Source organism: Wickerhamiella sorbophila (assembly GCF_002251995.1).
Source record: "Wickerhamiella sorbophila strain DS02 chromosome Unknown contig3, whole genome shotgun sequence".
In the NCBI taxonomy this organism is placed as follows: domain Eukaryota; kingdom Fungi; phylum Ascomycota; class Dipodascomycetes; order Dipodascales; family Trichomonascaceae; genus Wickerhamiella; species Wickerhamiella sorbophila.
In genome coordinates, this window is record NW_020194004.1 from 640,619 (window position 1) to 656,661 (window position 16,043).

Genomic DNA, 16,043 nt, shown 5'->3' on the forward strand with positions numbered 1-16,043 from the left:
AATGTAATTTTTTAAGAACCTTGTTTCCAGTTGGGAAGCCACTGCAGATAGTCGTAGTCTGATGGCTCACCGCCCATGCCGAAAACGACAGGGGAGAAGTACAAGAACAAGCCAATAGTAGAGGCAAAAAGAACGCCATAAATAAGAGCTTTGACTGTGCCAGAGAGACGAGCAGTGCCTCTATCCAGCAAGAAAGCAAGTTCAAACAAAGCAAAATATAGCGCCGGCATGTAATGGTGGAAGTATGTGACACGCGACATAACCATGAAAGGTAGATAGTGCATCAGCCAGCCCAGGAAAGGAAGGCCACCCTGCACAAGGTAGTCGGTCAGTTCCTGAGGAGTTACTTCGATAGCCTGTCTCTGCCAAGCCAACACAAAGTAAATTGTGAGGATCACAAACACACCAATGGCGACGGTCGAAAGCCAAGCGTTCGAGGGCAGCATCATGAGGTAATAACGGAAGTTATCGTTGCCCCAGCCACAGAGACGCAAACCGCGGCGCAGAATGGGCCACTCCCACCAGGACGATGCCAGGCTGTCGTCTTTATCAGGGTCGGGAACCAAAGCATTGTTGCTAGCCATCTGAGCAAAGTTAAGCTGCAAGAAATCGCGAAGGAATCGGGATTTGGGCAAGTCGCGGTTGAACGCATCAGGCAAACGAGCATTCACGTGGGTATCAAGGTTCCACCAGGTGTTCTTGTTTCGACGAGCAGGGTTACGGATGCACACAACCTCGCCCTGAGAGAAACCCCACGGCGGCAAGGTAGCACCAGTCACACCCAAATAGCATCCAAGGTCTGCATGACGAAGACGGAACGATGTGGTCAAGGGATGAATCATGGTGGGATCCTCGGAGCCAAGAGTCTCGACGATCTCAACAACCCAATTATCTTTCTCGTCGCCAACAGTGTCATTACCGTAACCAGAAACCTCGAGAACGCCTTTAGTAACAGGAGCTGCCACGTCGTGGGAGTGCAAGTTACGACCAGTCATAAAGTGCACAAGACGAATAGGCTGACCATCAGTAACAAACTTGATATCTTGGTTGTGGTTGTAAGCCTCCTCAAAACGGGGGTACTCGAAAAGCCACTCGTTGTTTGAATCGACGTGCGAGTAAGTGGTAACCTGCTGTTGCTTGGAACCCTCAGGGTAGGACTGAATGTGGGAGTGCAGCAAACCGCCGGCGAGACCCTGATTCTTGAGGGTGACCTTCGAACCAAAAGCGACATCCATAGGGCCTGATTCGAAGTCGGAGCCCTCGAGATTAGCCTTAAACAGCGATGACATCGACGCAAGACCATCTCCAGTCTTGTACAAAAGAGAGAAGTGGATCTTGAAGCAAAGAGTGAACACGAGCAAAGGTATGACGATCAAGAAGAAGCCACGGCTCAGCCAGTGCAGAGCATAGTGCTTGTTGTCTGAATCAGAGCGCTTGCTGAAACGCAACCAGAGGTCTGCAATGGTATACACACCAACAACGGCCATGATGAACAAACCAACCATCTTAACAGAGGTGGTAAGGCCAATATTCAAACCAGTCATTGCGAGCCAAAACAGCCACTTGGGGGTAAAAGGCTGGGACTGACAATTGTGAAACTTGACCAAAGACAAAAAGGTCAAGACCGTGAAGCACATGAGCATGGAATCCAGTAGAATCAAGCGACCCAACAAAGAGAACGAGAGCTCCAGGGCGACCATGGTAGTGACAAGCCATACGGTAGGCAAGGAAAACTTGAGGGCCTTGGCGGTGAAGTAAGCTGTAGGCACGACAAGGATAGCAAACAGGGCATTAAACTCACGCATGGTCACATAGTCCATTCCTTCGGGGTAATTGGCACCACTTTCGAAGCCAAATGATCCGTTGTAGTGTGCAAGCCAGCCAGACAAACCGCAAAGCATCTTACCGAGGGGAGGGTGAACGTCAAAGTAGTACTCGTGCTTCAGATAGAAGGAGCCGAACTTTCCAAAGTGTGCCTCGTCCCAAATAACACGGGTACCGTCACCAATTCTCCAGAGACGCGTAAATGCGGCAAGAGCGGTGAAGAAAATAGGCATCACGATGGCCTCTACCTGGGACCAGTCCTTGAACAACGACCCGTCAGCCGAGGGGGGAATCGCCTCGCGGGAAGCGGTGGCAGCAGATTTAGTGGCTTTGCTAGCCACATTTCTGCGCCGCAGTTCTCCCTTCTCCTTCTCAAATGCGGTCGACGACATTAGATTCGAGGGGGGGTGGGATGTGAATTAAAGCGGATGCTAACTTTCGCGGTTGATGATGACTTGGCATAACCCAAATGGAATAGGGTTAGGGCGTGTCTGGGGGTAAAGTGGTCCGAGCTGAGACGTCATGCCCGAAATAGGTCGAATGCATAAAATCACTCGCCTGGTAAACTTTAATTGATTTACTGTATAATAGCTGGTTTTTCTTAATTAACCGGCAGTAATAACGTAGGCTGTCTTTCATATACAGTTTACTCGCTATCGCTACTACTACTAGAAGGGACATAAGTCAAAGGCGGGGGGTTCGTCATGAAGACAGGGCCAAGCTTTTCGTCCCAGGTGGTTGACCACGTATTTGCGGCTTCTTTGACTGCGCCGGTTTTTATTTTATCGTAAACCTTCTTTGTAAACGCGGTTTGTAGGGTAGCAGACAGGCTTTCTGCGGAGCTGAACATCAACCCGTTTTCGCCCTCCCTCACAAGCTCGTCTAGGGCAGGGAACTTGAGAGCAGCTACAGGCAGGCCAGCACCGAACATGTCAACGACTTTCATCGGGAGATCGTAACCTGAGCTTGATTTATGCAACGAAATACCCAAATCACACACACTTAATAATTGGTGGTATTGTTCGTACGTCAACCAGCGGGTAAACACCCGAATCTTTGAAAGCTCAAGGGCGTCGACTTGTTGCAAAAATGCGTCTTTTCCGGGGCCCTTCCCGGTAACAACAACATTAAGCTCTGCAGCCTTGGGAACCTTGTCGTAAATAGCTAATCCATCTAGAAGCATACCGAGATCCTCATCCGGGGTATAAGAAGTTGAGGTCACCACTAACTTGGAGTTGGGCGTTACCAGATCAGAGAATAGCTTGCTCTTGAGCTCCTTTTGCTCTTTGGAATTGATAACGTACGACTTGAAAGGTCGATCATGCAAGGGGATAATTCGACGTGCCTTGATACCCATCCCGCGTAAAACCAAGCCCATGCGAACTGAAACGGTCAGATGGGCTGAAGCAACTCTTCCAAAAATAAACTCATAGAATTGATAGGCCTTGACTGCCCACTTTTGTTTCACAGTCAAGGCAAGAATGCTATGGCCAAAGTTGTGCCAATCAATAACCAAACGCGCACTGGGACAAGTGAACAAAACAAAGAAGCGGCTGGATCCAAGTGTAGGAATTGACGGCGGGTTCTGGACTAAAACAACGTCAAGTTTGCCACAGTCACGAAGTGCCTTCCATAAGTGGTAATGTTGGAAAACAATCCGTTTCAAGGCGTAAAGGACAAATGGCCCGCTTCGTTTTATTTTGGGCAGCTCAACAACCTCGATACCCTCATTTTCAACAATCTCAGGCATAAGATTTGACTCGATTGTTCCGATAAGGGTCACTTTCCAGCCCTCTTTAGCAATGCTCAAAGCGTGGAAGTTCATGCGAGGCGAGTGGCCTAGATCGCCCACGACAACCACAGCCGCGTGCTTTTGACGATCAAGCTCATATCCCTTTTTTTCTGAAGCAGAAACAAAAAGCAGGAACAGCGACAATACAATATAGGTTGCAATAACCCCTACCAACAGCCAGGCCAACATTGTGTGAGATTATTAAGGGCAAAAGATGGGCGGGAGGGTGTGGGTGTATTCTTGGACTGGCCACTCGATTCCGGGCTCCTCCCATTCGAAATCCAAAGGTTCGTATTGTTTTTCATGGACAACATAATCATCCGAAAAATAAATAGAATAGTCTGTATCTGAGGCCGGCTCAGTAGGATCACAAAAGGCCGCGTAAACTGTGTAGAGTTCGTCGTCCTCATCCACTTGTTTTTCCTCCAATAGCTTTGCACTTTTGACAACCTGCTCGGGTGCCCCAACCGGCTTTTTCTTTCGGGTCGGTTCGTGAACGACAAACGGACTGGACGGTGTAGACTGGTCCGACAGATATCGCTCGGTTGAGTTCATTCTTCGAGCAAACAGCATCGTCAAGGACGTTAATACTTTGGGTTGATACAATCTGTTCCAATAGTTTTCCAATTGAAGTAAGAACCCTGGTAATTGAACGTTTTCTTGGGGAGCTGCTAGGGAAGGTGCTCCGGACGCTAGTCGTTCTCTCATTGGTACCAAAAACAAAGGCGTGTACCAAGATATATAGCTAATTTTGATTTCGTGAGGTTGCATGTTGTGGTGAAGGTAGTAATCAGTACTCAAGCCCCATAGCTCTACGCCTTCACGAGCGTATTCGTAGTTACCCAAAAAGACATTGATTGCGTCCTGACGATTCGCATCCATAAAAGAGTTGCTATAGAATCGACGCACTGACTCAATGAGATCTCGAGAATGTGATTTCCACTGGTTGATTTTACGGTAAGTTTCAACAGTGTTTACAAGATTCGAGCCTCCATATTGAAGAGCAAGTGTGTCACCCTGATCATGGTACATTTCTGTAAGGATATCAACAGCATCAGTATCATAGTCAATATTTGGGTTATCGATAATACCTATCGCTTCCAGTTGCTTCCCAAAAGCGCACTTTCCAAGTACAGATTGAGCAGCATTGGTTCGATCGAGGCAGTCAATACAATTTGTACGGCACACTCCATGTTGTATTCTCGTAGTCTGAAGCGTCGTTCCGTTGTGAAAAATGTCAGTATCTTCCAAGGTAGCCATAGCATATTTTTCGAGAAAGTCAATAACCTCACTAGCGCGTCCCTTAGCAACCCGGCTCATATCCCAAGCTGTGTACTTGATCTTACTTTCTCCCGGAAGGAATTGATTCAAGTAAGTGATACAATCAGCAAATGCTGTACCTAGAACAGACTCTCGTGGATGCTTCTCTTTTTTCTTGACCAAATTCAGGACCCGGACAGGAGCCCCGTATCGGCCGAACAAACTATCAAAGTGTCGCGCTGCTGCACTGTAGAATGGATCGACAGCATCAATTTTGATGGGCGGTTTCATACTAATATTGCTTGTTCCCTGAGACCAGCTCAAAGGAATAGAACCGCGGTGCTGAACATAAGAGGTATATCTGGGGGAGCTAAATCTTCCCGCACGTGGGTCATGAAATGACGAGATCAATTGATTGCTCACAATCTGCTCTGTTTCGACCTCGTTGGCAACATGGCCTTCCTTAGTTGTACCTCTTTTGTAGAATCTTGCACCAGCAAAATAGTGTGAGCGGCGAGCAATTAAAGTAACATAAACAGGGTTTCCAAACACTGCAATCTTTGATTGATCAATGAACCCATAAATTAAGGATAAACACCATTCCATTGTTCCCTCGAATCGTTCCAGCAGGGGCTTTAGTAGAAAATGATTCCAAACAAAAATCTCTTGTCGGCCAATTGGACGCTGCTGCTTTTCTCTAATCAGGTTACTTTGCAGCGTGTTTGTTAAATCATAGCTTCCACTGAAATAAAAGTTCTTGGACAAGTCCATGGAGTGGAAAATCCCTGCCAGACGAGCCTCCGTTGTTCGTCGCCCCGGCGGGCGATAAAGCGAGGAGTGCACGACAGGAACTAGCTTTGATTCATCAACGTGAGATATGAAATGGCCACCAAGTAACGCAACAGGCGAGCATTTTGTCACTAAACATAGATAGTAACACGAAGTGAAGCGCACCATACCCACGATTCCCCAAGCGGTGATCCGTTTACTGAGTACATCCCCTGCTGCCAACGCCTCTTTCTCAAGATCTTCAAGAATTGACATCATTTCATTTCGCGTTAGCACCGGATGTGTCTCATCAACTGTTATATCAAGCGGATTGTCGGCCAACGAAATCCTCAACACTCTGAACAACGTCTCGCGAGTATTGGAGCCGACAATGTAAAACAAATTGCGTGTTTCGTAGAGTGTGAACTTTTGTAAGAGTACAGGAGGATCCAATGGGTTTAATTCGTTGTCAACAGACGCCAATCTCTCCGGGTTTGCAGATGCCCCAGGAGGAGTTGACATTAGGTCAGATAATCAAGTATCACAGTTGTGACTATTGGGGTAAGTAGTTAAGCATCACTGTTTTAGGGACATATATTATTAAATTATTTAGATCTCAGACTCCAGCGAAGATCCAGATTCTTCCTCGACAATTGGCTCTTTTTCATTCCGTACGCCGGATTTATCCATGGTGACTTTTGAACCAGCCAGCTTCTCTGAGACAACTGGATCGACACCCTCGACAGTACCAATAGTCAGCTTAGGTCCCGTGAACCATTTATGTGCACTGATGAAGTAGTAGAGCATGGCACCAATCCAGATGGTCGGATTAATGATGCAGGTATAGTTCATTTCCTGGGCTGTGGGGTTTTTGGTAGTGGGCATTTGGGAAAGAACGAAAACAACGAAGGTTAGATAGACACAAGAGATCACATTGTTGATTCTTGAAATGCGATGGCCAAGATAGAAAGGTCCTGGTACGAAAGAGGCCGCATCGAAATTGATCACCCGCATTAGAATAGGCATCATCCAAGCCAATCCGTTAGAAGATACGGCAAGTGAGAACACAGCCAACGCAGCAGTCGGATCGATAAGGGTCAAGCAACCAATTGCAAGCGACAAAATGGTGTCAAAAATCAAGGCATTGATGGGGACACCATGCTTGAGATTGATCTTGCGGACCCAGCCAGAGAAAGGAAGGGCACCATCGCGGGAGAAAGCCCAAGTTTGACGCGAAGCAGCAACCAAAATAGAAAGGCCCATCAAGAACTGAACGACAAACATAACACACATAATGGCGATAGCCCAACGTTTGTCCAGACTATCCATGATGAGCTGGGCCATAGGCTGACCAGTCGAGGTGTTCACAACACCCTCAACGTCAAGCAGACAAGCAGCGAGAATGGCCTGAATGACCCATCCCAAAACGGCGCACATACCGATAGACATGCAGATTCCGAGTGGAACAGCAGTTGCAGCGTTGGAAGCCTCTTCACTCATGTGGATACAAGAGTCGAACGCACCGATGGTCCAGATAGGAGCCATCCATGAAAGCAGGAACGCCCACCCATAGCTCCAGCCGTACTGATTCGTGGTATCTCCAAAAACAAAGCTAGCCGAGTTAAGGTCTTTGCCGTGGCTCTTGATACCAACAGGCAAGGCGATGCAAATAAGGAAGATGAGAATCATGTTCAGCACGATACACACTGTTTGTAACCGGGACAAGAAACGATTTGATGTTGAAGCAATTGCAAGCTGAGCAATGACACATGCTGCGAATACGCCATAGTTCATGTACTTTGTAGGTACAAAGTTACCATCCGATGCCATGGCAGGCACAGACAAAATCATGCCAGCAAAGCCACTGTCAATACTAACAATGCCACCAACTAAACCAAGAGTGTTGGCGTAACCACTCAACCAACATGCAGGCTTTGCAAGTTTCTTGGGTGCGAATTTGAATGACCACCAGTAGAGACCGCCCGATGTAGGCATGGAGGATCCGAACTCAGAAAGTGACACTCCGACTGACATGATAAAGAGGGACGGAACTAGCCACCCCCAAGTCATGCCAGCACCACCCGCAGAGATACTGTCGACAAACACTGAGGCAATGGAAGGCACTAATGACATGATAGAGAAGGCGATACCGAACACCTGCAGCGGTGAGAAGTTCCGCTTGAGCTCGGGGTTGTAGCCCAGATTCATCAACAGCTCATCATCCTTACTGGAGTTATACTCATACATACTAGACAAAGGTGTATGGCTGGGGTCGTTCTCTGTCGATCTACGGTTTAAGTAGCCCATCCCATTGTTGCAACCAGCTGCCTGTTTCTGCGAAGGTTGCAGGGTTCCCCCTACCCTTATCAAAGCCGCCGTCGGTTCAGCGATAAGGAACCCGACCCAAGACTCGGCCGGTTTCAAATCAGGTACCGAGATGCAATCTAAGTGAAAAAAAAAAAAACAGCTAAATATTAATCAATATTTAGTGTATACAACTTGCTCAACTTTGCCGTGCTCGGACGAATCGAGCGGGCAGACGGCTATAGCAGGCTTATGGTTACGAAACTACCCAGTGAGCCCAACAGTAGACCAACTGCAATGTAAAACCCTATCAAACCTCCTGCAGCGCTATGCAAGGTCTCCTCCACACAGTCCCGGGCGACCGAAACTGCGGAGGTGATCAAGTGACCGTTAGTGATGCCGAAAAGGAACTGCAGGAGCTCGTAGACTAAATCTACAGGGTTCCCGGCTCTTGCCAAAAAAATTAGCAGTATCACGAAGATGCCGCGCGACCAGGCGTATGGCAATAGCAGTTTCTCGGATTTGATTGTCAGATTGGGTCTGTACTGACACATAACCCTACCCAGCAGATCACCGACGTTCCAGACGAGATGGGTTAAGGGTGCAAAGATCCTCAGTGGTGTGTTTGAGGAGCTCACATTATTTGCGAACACCGGATACGATAGAGTGATCCCAAAGCCCAAGATAATTGCCAGAGCAGGATAGTACATATCGTTGTTCATGCGTTTCAATACATCCCATGGCGGCAGCTTTTGACCTTCGCCCTGAGATAGTTCAATGTGCTCAATCATATTGTCATGCCTGAGTAGGCGGATCGCAAGCAGCGCCAGTGCAGTAGCCGATAAAAACAAGAGACCGATGAAGGCGGGTGAAATAGTCGTTGATCCAACCGCCAAAGAAAGTATTGGAGGAACCACACCAGCAACAGACTGACCGATTAGCAGTGATCGCATGTGCGCACCTCCCGTAATGCGCTGAGCGATCGCCAAAATTCCATTCTGCACCACCGACACACCGATTGTGTTTGCAGCTACAAAACCAAGAATCAAGGTAAAGCGTACGGGGGGCGGTAGCTCAATTATACAACTTAACGCCAGCACTAAAAACACTGCGCCAGTTACAAGCAGACCATAAGTAACGCGATTAGCAAAATTGGTTGGTCGGGACGCCAAATAGATAGTTACGACTATGTTGACAACCGTGTTTGCCGTCATCACACTGGAGCTGTAATTTGCTTGGAGTCCAGGATACCCTTCCAATTGTTTAAAAACAAGCGGACCAGCCGCCAACATCACGTTCCATGGCCAAAGATAGGCGGCACCAATAACCGCGTAGGCTAAATGAGCCATGACAAAGCTTGAAGGGGATTCGCAGGGTGATCCAGCCATTTGTAGGGGCTCTTTGATTTTAACTTTTTTTTCTTTACTTTTTTCGATTTTTGGATTTAAACTATAAAACCGCACGAACCAGTTTTGGACTCTTCAGAGCCACTGTGCGTTCAATTTTGAAATTTAAAAGTTATCGGTGACGCAACCAGTGCTTGCGTCAGATACCAAAGCTGAGTAGCGAGCCAGGGTGCCTCGGGTGTAACGGGGAGAGGGAGCGACCCATGATTTGCGACGTTCCTCGAGCTCGGCATCAGACAGCTTGACATCGATCGAGTTGTTTTCGGCGTCGATCGTGATGATATCACCGTCCTTGACCAGGGCAATGGGCCCGCCCACTGCGGCCTCGGGCACAATATGGCCAATCAAGAAACCATGAGAACCACCAGAGAAACGACCATCGGTCAACAATGCGACGTCCTTACCAAGACCAGCTCCCATAATGGCGGAAGAGGGTTTGAGCATCTCAGGCATACCAGGGCCACCTTTAGGGCCCTCGTAGCGAATAATAACAACAGTCTTCTCACCCTTCTTGATGTCACCGTCCTCGAGAGCTTTGATGAAAGAGTCCTCGTCATCGTAAACCTTGGCACTGCCCTCGAAACGAAGGCCTTCCTTACCAGTGATCTTACCGACCGATCCACCTGGAGCAAGGTTACCCCGCAAAATCTGGAGATGGCCACTAGCTTTGAGTGGATTAGAGACAGGGCTGAAAATAGGCTGGTTCTCGGGAAGACCGGGCAGATCAGCGACGGTATCTTTGAGAGTCTTACCCATAACAGTCATGGTGGAACCATCAATGATACCCTCAGACATGAGGAACTTGATAACAGCGGGAGTACCACCGTACTCTTGCAAGTCTGCCATGACATACTTGCCAGAAGGCTTGAAATCAGCAAGTAAAGGAGTTTTGTCGCTGATTCGCTGGAAGTCGTCGATGGTGAGCTCGACATCAACCGAGTGAGCAATGGCAAGAAGGTGCAAAACAGCGTTGGTAGAGCCACCAGTAGCAATAATATAAGCAATTGCATTCTCGAACGCTTTCCGAGTCATGATATCGCGAGGCTTGAGGTCAATACGGAGCAGGTTCTTCATAACATCGCCAACAGTAGCGCACTCCTCGAGCTTCTCCTTGGAGATCGCCGGGAACGAAGACGATCCGGGCATGGTCATTCCCAAGACTTCGGCAGCAGAAGCCATGGTATTGGCCGTGTACATACCACCGCAGGCACCAGACCCGGGGCAAGCATGGTGGACAATATCCTGGCGAGTCTCCTCGTCAATAGCTCCGGAAATAAACTCGCCGTAGCACTGGAAAGCACTGACAACGTCAATTACCTTGCCTTTGACAGAACCACAGGTGCCTTTACCAGCCTGGATGGTACCACCGTAGACCATGATCGACGGACGGTTGATACGACCCATAGCCATCAGCACACCGGGCATGTTCTTGTCGCAGCCAGGAATCGAAATGTTGCCATCGTACCACTCGGCCATGGTCTGGGTCTCGATGGAATCAGCAATGATCTCACGAGACTGCAGAGAGTAACGCATGCCCTTGGTACCCATGGAAATACCATCCGAAACACCAATGGTGTTGAACTGCATAGGCATCATGCCGGACTTGCGAATGCCCTCAGCGACCTTGAAGTTGAGCTCGAGCAGATGCTGGTTGCAAGGGTTTCCCGACCACCACACACTGGCAACACCCACTTGGGCCTTGGAGAAATCCTCGTCCTTGAAGCCCGTAGCGTGGAGCATAGCCTGAGAGGCTCCCTGAGCTTTCGGCTGCGTGAGAACCCGAGAGTACTTGTTCAATTCATGAGAACTGTTGAATCTCCGGGGAACCGCATGGCCGGCTTTCAGAGCAGCAATTCTACTGTTCATTGTCGAAATATGACTGATTACACTATACAAACCCCAATTTTCCATTATCGCTACATTGCATCTGCGGAGGGTCACCCTTTACCTAAGGACTGATTGGATGCTCAGGGCCGATACCGGGTGGGCTACGCTATCGGCCTTACACCCCCACAGCTTGATCACTTTGCGTTCTGTAGGGCGAGGAAAGCGTTCCAGCAAACGCCAACCAAATTGACGACAACCAAACGGAAAGCCGGTGGAACTAGTGCGAAATTCAAAAGTTGAACCGGCACCCATACAGCCGCGCTCGTTTTGACGACTTGAAGCCAGTGGTCTTTCAAGTGCTGGCGGGCATGGGTGAAGGATCGCCCTTCGAGCAGTGGCATCGCCGTGAAATACAATGGGATGTACACCAGCGGTGCGAAAAATCCCTGATCAACGGCAGTGCGTATAACGCCTTGCTGGAACAATGGTCTGCCCATGCCCAGGCTATTCACCAACGGAAACCCAATACCTGCAGCAACCGGTCCAAACACACATCCGCCGTAGACACCCGCCCGCACTGTTCTGGAGAGATCGTACGATTGTGCGTCTGTTAAATACTGAGCAATAGCGTCACCTGTTGCAAATAGACCTGCCGAGGCCAAACAATTTGTAAATACAGCATGCTTTCTAAGGTGAGCCCGAAAATTCATGTTGCAGATTGAAGAAAAAAAGTTGTAGGAGGGAGGTTGCTGCGTTGCTCCAAAGATGAGACCCTGCGCAGATCTGAAATACTGGGCAATCCCCCGAACCGGCAAATAAAGTCACCGTAGATCCGGATTTCAGTCGCGTTGTTTACGCGTCAATTGCCTGAAGGCCAAACCATAATCTCACACAGACTTTATATGCAGAGTACTTTCACATGACTGGACTCGAACTTGTGTGCTGCAGTTGACACGCTAGACTCTGCAGTATGACGTAGTGGCCACAGAGTTCTCCCGTCAGGGACCCACACAGTTATTGGCAGAAAACTGGTCGAGCACTTGGCCTGCAGCGCGGGGCAGTTCGTCATGACCGACGAATTTCTGTAGAATATTAACGCCATTGACCAAGAAAAGTAATTCTCGCTTGCTCGGTCGCGAATCAATTGCTGCCACCGGTAGTCAGCAGGCAAGCCTGATAAACGGCCAGCTGGTGTCCGTTGTTGGACTCAGCGGAAATTTGAGCAGCAGAATATCATAGGCAAGCACCGATCTCTACAGAATGGCTAGATCTTTTCGCTAAATAATGAACCGTGTGACCCAAAACCAGTGTGCTTGCCAACGGTGGTGCTGCATATACGTTCGCCCAGTGCCCAACCTTATTGGGACGAGACTCTTAGCAATCACCCCGAAGTTGGCCATTCTTAGACGCTACGAGGACGAGGTGGCGTCGGGTTGGTCAGGGAATGAACAAAATATTATAAAGTCTAAACTAAACAACTAAAATTCAAGAAAAAAAATCTCGGGCCCAGCGACGATTTAACCGACGGAGGTTGGCTAAGAACAAGCTCGCCCTGTGTTTTGGTGTTGTCTAACAGTGTCACAGATTAGGTGAGGTTGCGCGTCCAGATCGATGGACAATTAATGTCCTTGTCAGATGCAGGCTGACCGGATACGGCGGAAGGGTCGACTGCGGGTTCAGGCGATGGGCATTTGAATTCAGTTCTACGTCTATTTTGCTTATAGGAACTAAAGTTCGAGTTCCTGAGATGGAACGCCTTGCAGTCGAGCACTCGAATGACCCCACCTTCCTGCCGTGCACGCGTATTTTAGTGGAGCAGCACAGGTGGCAGGTTATTAGCATTCAGTTACCCGGCCTGGGCGGCCCCCTGCAGGGTGGGTGCAGAAGATTGCGCGAGACCTATATTGGAGAGACCTATCGTCGCCCCGATATGTTGGGGGTTCTTTTACACACATGCAAAGTCATTGCAAAGTGCACTACCTACAATACACGCATACTTCCGCCAAGGGATCAACTACTGCTCAATGTACGCGGGTGTTGGCTGAAATACTGCGCCGGCAACCGCAGTATTCCTTACCTAAGCTTGCAACTTACTACCCAAATGGGAGGACGACCATGCATAGCAATACAGTATGCATATGGTAAGGCGATGTATAAATACTCCTAGCTAACCCCTAACACAGGTCGCCGTGTTCACAAACTGCAACTCTAAAAAGTATACACAATGCACCGTACGTATTCACTCCGCGCTACCCGTGCTCCTTCTGCTCAGGATTTGCAGAACCCTCCCCCTCCCGTCTCCTCCACCAAGGCTGGTCGTTTCTTTGGCCGTGGCTCTTTGACCCACTCCATTCGTCGCTCCACCGCCGGCTCTTTTGGCCCCGAGCTTGCTCGCCGTCTTGCCGTCCTTGTCAAGATGGAGAAGAACGTTATGCGCTCCATGGAGCTCGTTGCCAACGAGCGCAAGGAGGTTGCTAAGCAACTCTCCTACTGGGGTGAGGAGTCCGATGACGATGATGTCTCGGACGTCACTGATAAGCTTGGTGTTCTTCTGTACGAGATGGGCGAGCTCGAGGATCAGTCCATTGACAAGTACGACCAGTACCGTGTCACCCTCAAGTCTATCCGTAACATTGAGGCCTCCGTTCAGCCCTCTCGTGACCGCAAGCAGAAGATCACCGATCAGATTGCTCACCTCAAGTATAAGGAGCCCAATTCCCCCAAGATTGTTGTTTTGGAGCAGGAGCTTGTCCGTGCTGAGGCCGAGTCTCTCGTTGCTGAGGCTCAGCTCTCCAACATCACCCGCGAGAAGTTCAAGGCTGCCTACAACTACTTGTTTGACTCTATTCGTGAGCACTGCGAGAAGCAGGCTTTGATTGCTGGTTACAGCAAGGCCCTTCTCGAGCTCCTCGACGACACCCCCGTTACTCCTGGTGAGATCCGCCCCGCCTACGACGGCTACGATGCCTCCAAGCAGATCATCATGGACTGCGAGAGCGCCCTTCGTGACTGGACCATTGACCAGGCCACCGTCAAGCCCACTTTGTCTATCCGCCGCACTGATGCCGGCTACGTTGACGAGAACGGTGAGGACTGGGATGCTACCAAGGAACACGATACTCATGCCAAGGAGGACGAGCCCCAGCACGCTTAAGCGCAGAGAAACGAAATTTTTATACAATGGAAAAATAAAACCTCATTCTCTTTTCTTAGCCTTTCGCGATTTGCTGGCGCTTAATTGTGCCATTGACTTGTTTTTGTTTGTTTCCCTATGACGGAATCATGTAGTGTAGTTATTATTTAATACTGCAAAGTGCACTCTTTGATTAAAACACTTTATTCTCCCCTGCCTTTGTAGCTTTGTTGTTTTTTATGCAGCTTTTTGGCGTTTGGGGGCCGGTTCGACTGTGTCGTTGAGGTACTTCCGATAGTCTTCCACCACCTTGCTGTAGACGTCTCGAAGCATGATTGCTTGAGTGCCTTCGTCAAGATCTTTGAGCCCCTCGTAGTTGTGTTCGAATAACCGCTCTTTGACAAGCTTACGGTACTGCATGGGCTCGTTATCGTACTTTTCGAGCATGGCAATTTCCAAGCAGCGTCGAACTTGGCGAGCGATCAGTTTACTTTTCTTGGTGATTTTGGCAACAAGATCACTGTCCAGCGGAAGCGATAGCGTGGCCCAGTCGGGGTCCTGAGCAAAAATGCTCAAGTCCGCTCGGTCTCTTAGCACATCAAAGGCTTCATTGGGATCTTCCACAGTGATTTGCTTGACCCGATCGTCAGTCTGAAACTCTTTAATCAGTCCAGTGTACAGTTGGACGCCGACACCCCGGTGCTGGTAGGGCGGGAGCACTACAAACTGTGAGATTCGTTTCTTGACCAGCATTTCCCGGGACTTTTCGAATTCCTCCGCAGTCGAGTAGTAAAAGTAAGGATACACAGTAACAAACCCCGCAAACGCCTTTGATTTGGCCTCAATCAACACGTAGATATCCCATCGGTAGTCATCCTGATCAATGAATGATCCTGCCTCGATAAAGAATAAGACAAACGTCCGGAACCGCTCCAGAAACCCGACCATCTCGTCCACCTTGCCTTTCCGCACCAGAAACTTGCTGTTGATTTCAAACACAGTTGTCCCAGGGGGTTCGCTGAACTCGTGCTTTCGCGCCGCCTCCCACTTTTCACGATCAGTGTACGTGTTTTTAGGCATGAATCCAAGCAATGTCTTCAAGGGGTCGTCGCAATCAGCAGCAGGCTTGCCAGAGTATGTCATTTCCACCAACGGAAGCAGAGATACTGGATCGTATTCTATACGGATGTTCAGGTCATCGTAACCATAAATAAGCTCATTTTCGCCATAAATGGGATAGGTGAAGGTTGGATGGAAGCTGTGAGATCCTATCACGATCTCAATCGCGTCATTCGAACTAATCGTCGCCATGGTTAAAAGAAACTGTTTGGCGGCTTCAATTTACGAGTTTGTCAGCTTGATCGAACATGACGTTCGCCCGCAAGAAGTTTGTTGGCTCGAAGGAGCAGGCCCGTATAAACAATTCTGTTTGGGGAAAATACCTCCAGCGTGTACAGAAGAATTCGTTTGTGTGGGTGGGCTTGCCATTTTTTGCCATCATGCTGATGGGCACCCACCTGCTCACCCAGTTCAATTCTGTTCGATACGAGCAGCATGATCGTCGGTCTTCAGAACTAGAGGAAGAGAAAATGCTTGCTATGAGCAACCGAAGACGCAAAATCGATATCAAGGATGAGTTCTATCGGCTGCAGCAGCTCGACATCGACAACTGGGAGCAGAAGCGGGTTAAAAGATTACCCGGCGAAAGTGACAACAAATTTTAAGACAT

General features: G+C 48.9%; 10 protein-coding genes across 10 annotated transcripts; 2 read left to right on the forward strand and 8 right to left on the reverse strand.

The window, feature by feature from the left end:
* Positions 1 to 11: 11 nt before the first annotated feature.
* B9G98_02223 (Dolichyl-phosphate-mannose--protein mannosyltransferase 2) lies at positions 12 to 2,216 on the reverse strand (the record flags this gene model as incomplete). The annotated part of the gene is made up of 1 exon (XM_024808780.1): positions 12 to 2,216. One exon carries the CDS (start codon positions 2,214 to 2,216, stop codon positions 12 to 14), a length of 2,205 nt encoding a protein of 734 aa, XP_024664548.1.
* Positions 2,217 to 2,470: 254 nt separating this feature from the next.
* On the reverse strand, positions 2,471 to 3,805 carry B9G98_02224 (Chitobiosyldiphosphodolichol beta-mannosyltransferase; the record flags this gene model as incomplete). The annotated part of the gene is made up of 1 exon (XM_024808781.1): positions 2,471 to 3,805. The coding sequence occupies one exon, from the start codon at positions 3,803 to 3,805 to the stop codon at positions 2,471 to 2,473; it is 1,335 nt and encodes a 444-aa protein (XP_024664549.1).
* Positions 3,806 to 3,817: 12 nt separating this feature from the next.
* Positions 3,818 to 6,166, reverse strand: B9G98_02225 (Polyphosphoinositide phosphatase; the record flags this gene model as incomplete). Its single annotated transcript, XM_024808782.1, has 1 exon — positions 3,818 to 6,166. The coding sequence occupies one exon, from the start codon at positions 6,164 to 6,166 to the stop codon at positions 3,818 to 3,820; it is 2,349 nt and encodes a 782-aa protein (XP_024664550.1).
* Positions 6,167 to 6,253: 87 nt separating this feature from the next.
* B9G98_02226 (GABA-specific permease) lies at positions 6,254 to 7,951 on the reverse strand (the record flags this gene model as incomplete). Its single annotated transcript, XM_024808783.1, has 1 exon — positions 6,254 to 7,951. One exon carries the CDS (start codon positions 7,949 to 7,951, stop codon positions 6,254 to 6,256), a length of 1,698 nt encoding a protein of 565 aa, XP_024664551.1.
* Positions 7,952 to 8,187: 236 nt separating this feature from the next.
* Positions 8,188 to 9,336, reverse strand: B9G98_02227 (Nucleoside transporter FUN26; the record flags this gene model as incomplete). Its single annotated transcript, XM_024808784.1, has 1 exon — positions 8,188 to 9,336. One exon carries the CDS (start codon positions 9,334 to 9,336, stop codon positions 8,188 to 8,190), a length of 1,149 nt encoding a protein of 382 aa, XP_024664552.1.
* Positions 9,337 to 9,459: 123 nt separating this feature from the next.
* B9G98_02228 (Dihydroxy-acid dehydratase, mitochondrial) lies at positions 9,460 to 11,220 on the reverse strand (the record flags this gene model as incomplete). The annotated part of the gene is made up of 1 exon (XM_024808785.1): positions 9,460 to 11,220. The coding sequence occupies one exon, from the start codon at positions 11,218 to 11,220 to the stop codon at positions 9,460 to 9,462; it is 1,761 nt and encodes a 586-aa protein (XP_024664553.1).
* A 155-nt stretch (positions 11,221 to 11,375) lies between these two features.
* On the reverse strand, positions 11,376 to 11,891 carry B9G98_02229 (Protein SYM1; the record flags this gene model as incomplete). Its single annotated transcript, XM_024808786.1, has 1 exon — positions 11,376 to 11,891. The coding sequence occupies one exon, from the start codon at positions 11,889 to 11,891 to the stop codon at positions 11,376 to 11,378; it is 516 nt and encodes a 171-aa protein (XP_024664554.1).
* A 1,514-nt stretch (positions 11,892 to 13,405) lies between these two features.
* B9G98_02230 (Sphingolipid long chain base-responsive protein PIL1) lies at positions 13,406 to 14,335 on the forward strand (the record flags this gene model as incomplete). The annotated part of the gene is made up of 1 exon (XM_024808787.1): positions 13,406 to 14,335. The coding sequence occupies one exon, from the start codon at positions 13,406 to 13,408 to the stop codon at positions 14,333 to 14,335; it is 930 nt and encodes a 309-aa protein (XP_024664555.1).
* Positions 14,336 to 14,551: 216 nt separating this feature from the next.
* B9G98_02231 (Histone acetyltransferase type B catalytic subunit) lies at positions 14,552 to 15,625 on the reverse strand (the record flags this gene model as incomplete). Its single annotated transcript, XM_024808788.1, has 1 exon — positions 14,552 to 15,625. The coding sequence occupies one exon, from the start codon at positions 15,623 to 15,625 to the stop codon at positions 14,552 to 14,554; it is 1,074 nt and encodes a 357-aa protein (XP_024664556.1).
* Positions 15,626 to 15,666: 41 nt separating this feature from the next.
* On the forward strand, positions 15,667 to 16,038 carry B9G98_02232 (Cytochrome c oxidase assembly protein COX16, mitochondrial; the record flags this gene model as incomplete). Its single annotated transcript, XM_024808789.1, has 1 exon — positions 15,667 to 16,038. Exon 1 carries the CDS (start codon positions 15,682 to 15,684, stop codon positions 16,036 to 16,038), a length of 357 nt encoding a protein of 118 aa, XP_024664557.1. The 5' UTR covers positions 15,667 to 15,681.
* Positions 16,039 to 16,043: the final 5 nt, after the last annotated feature.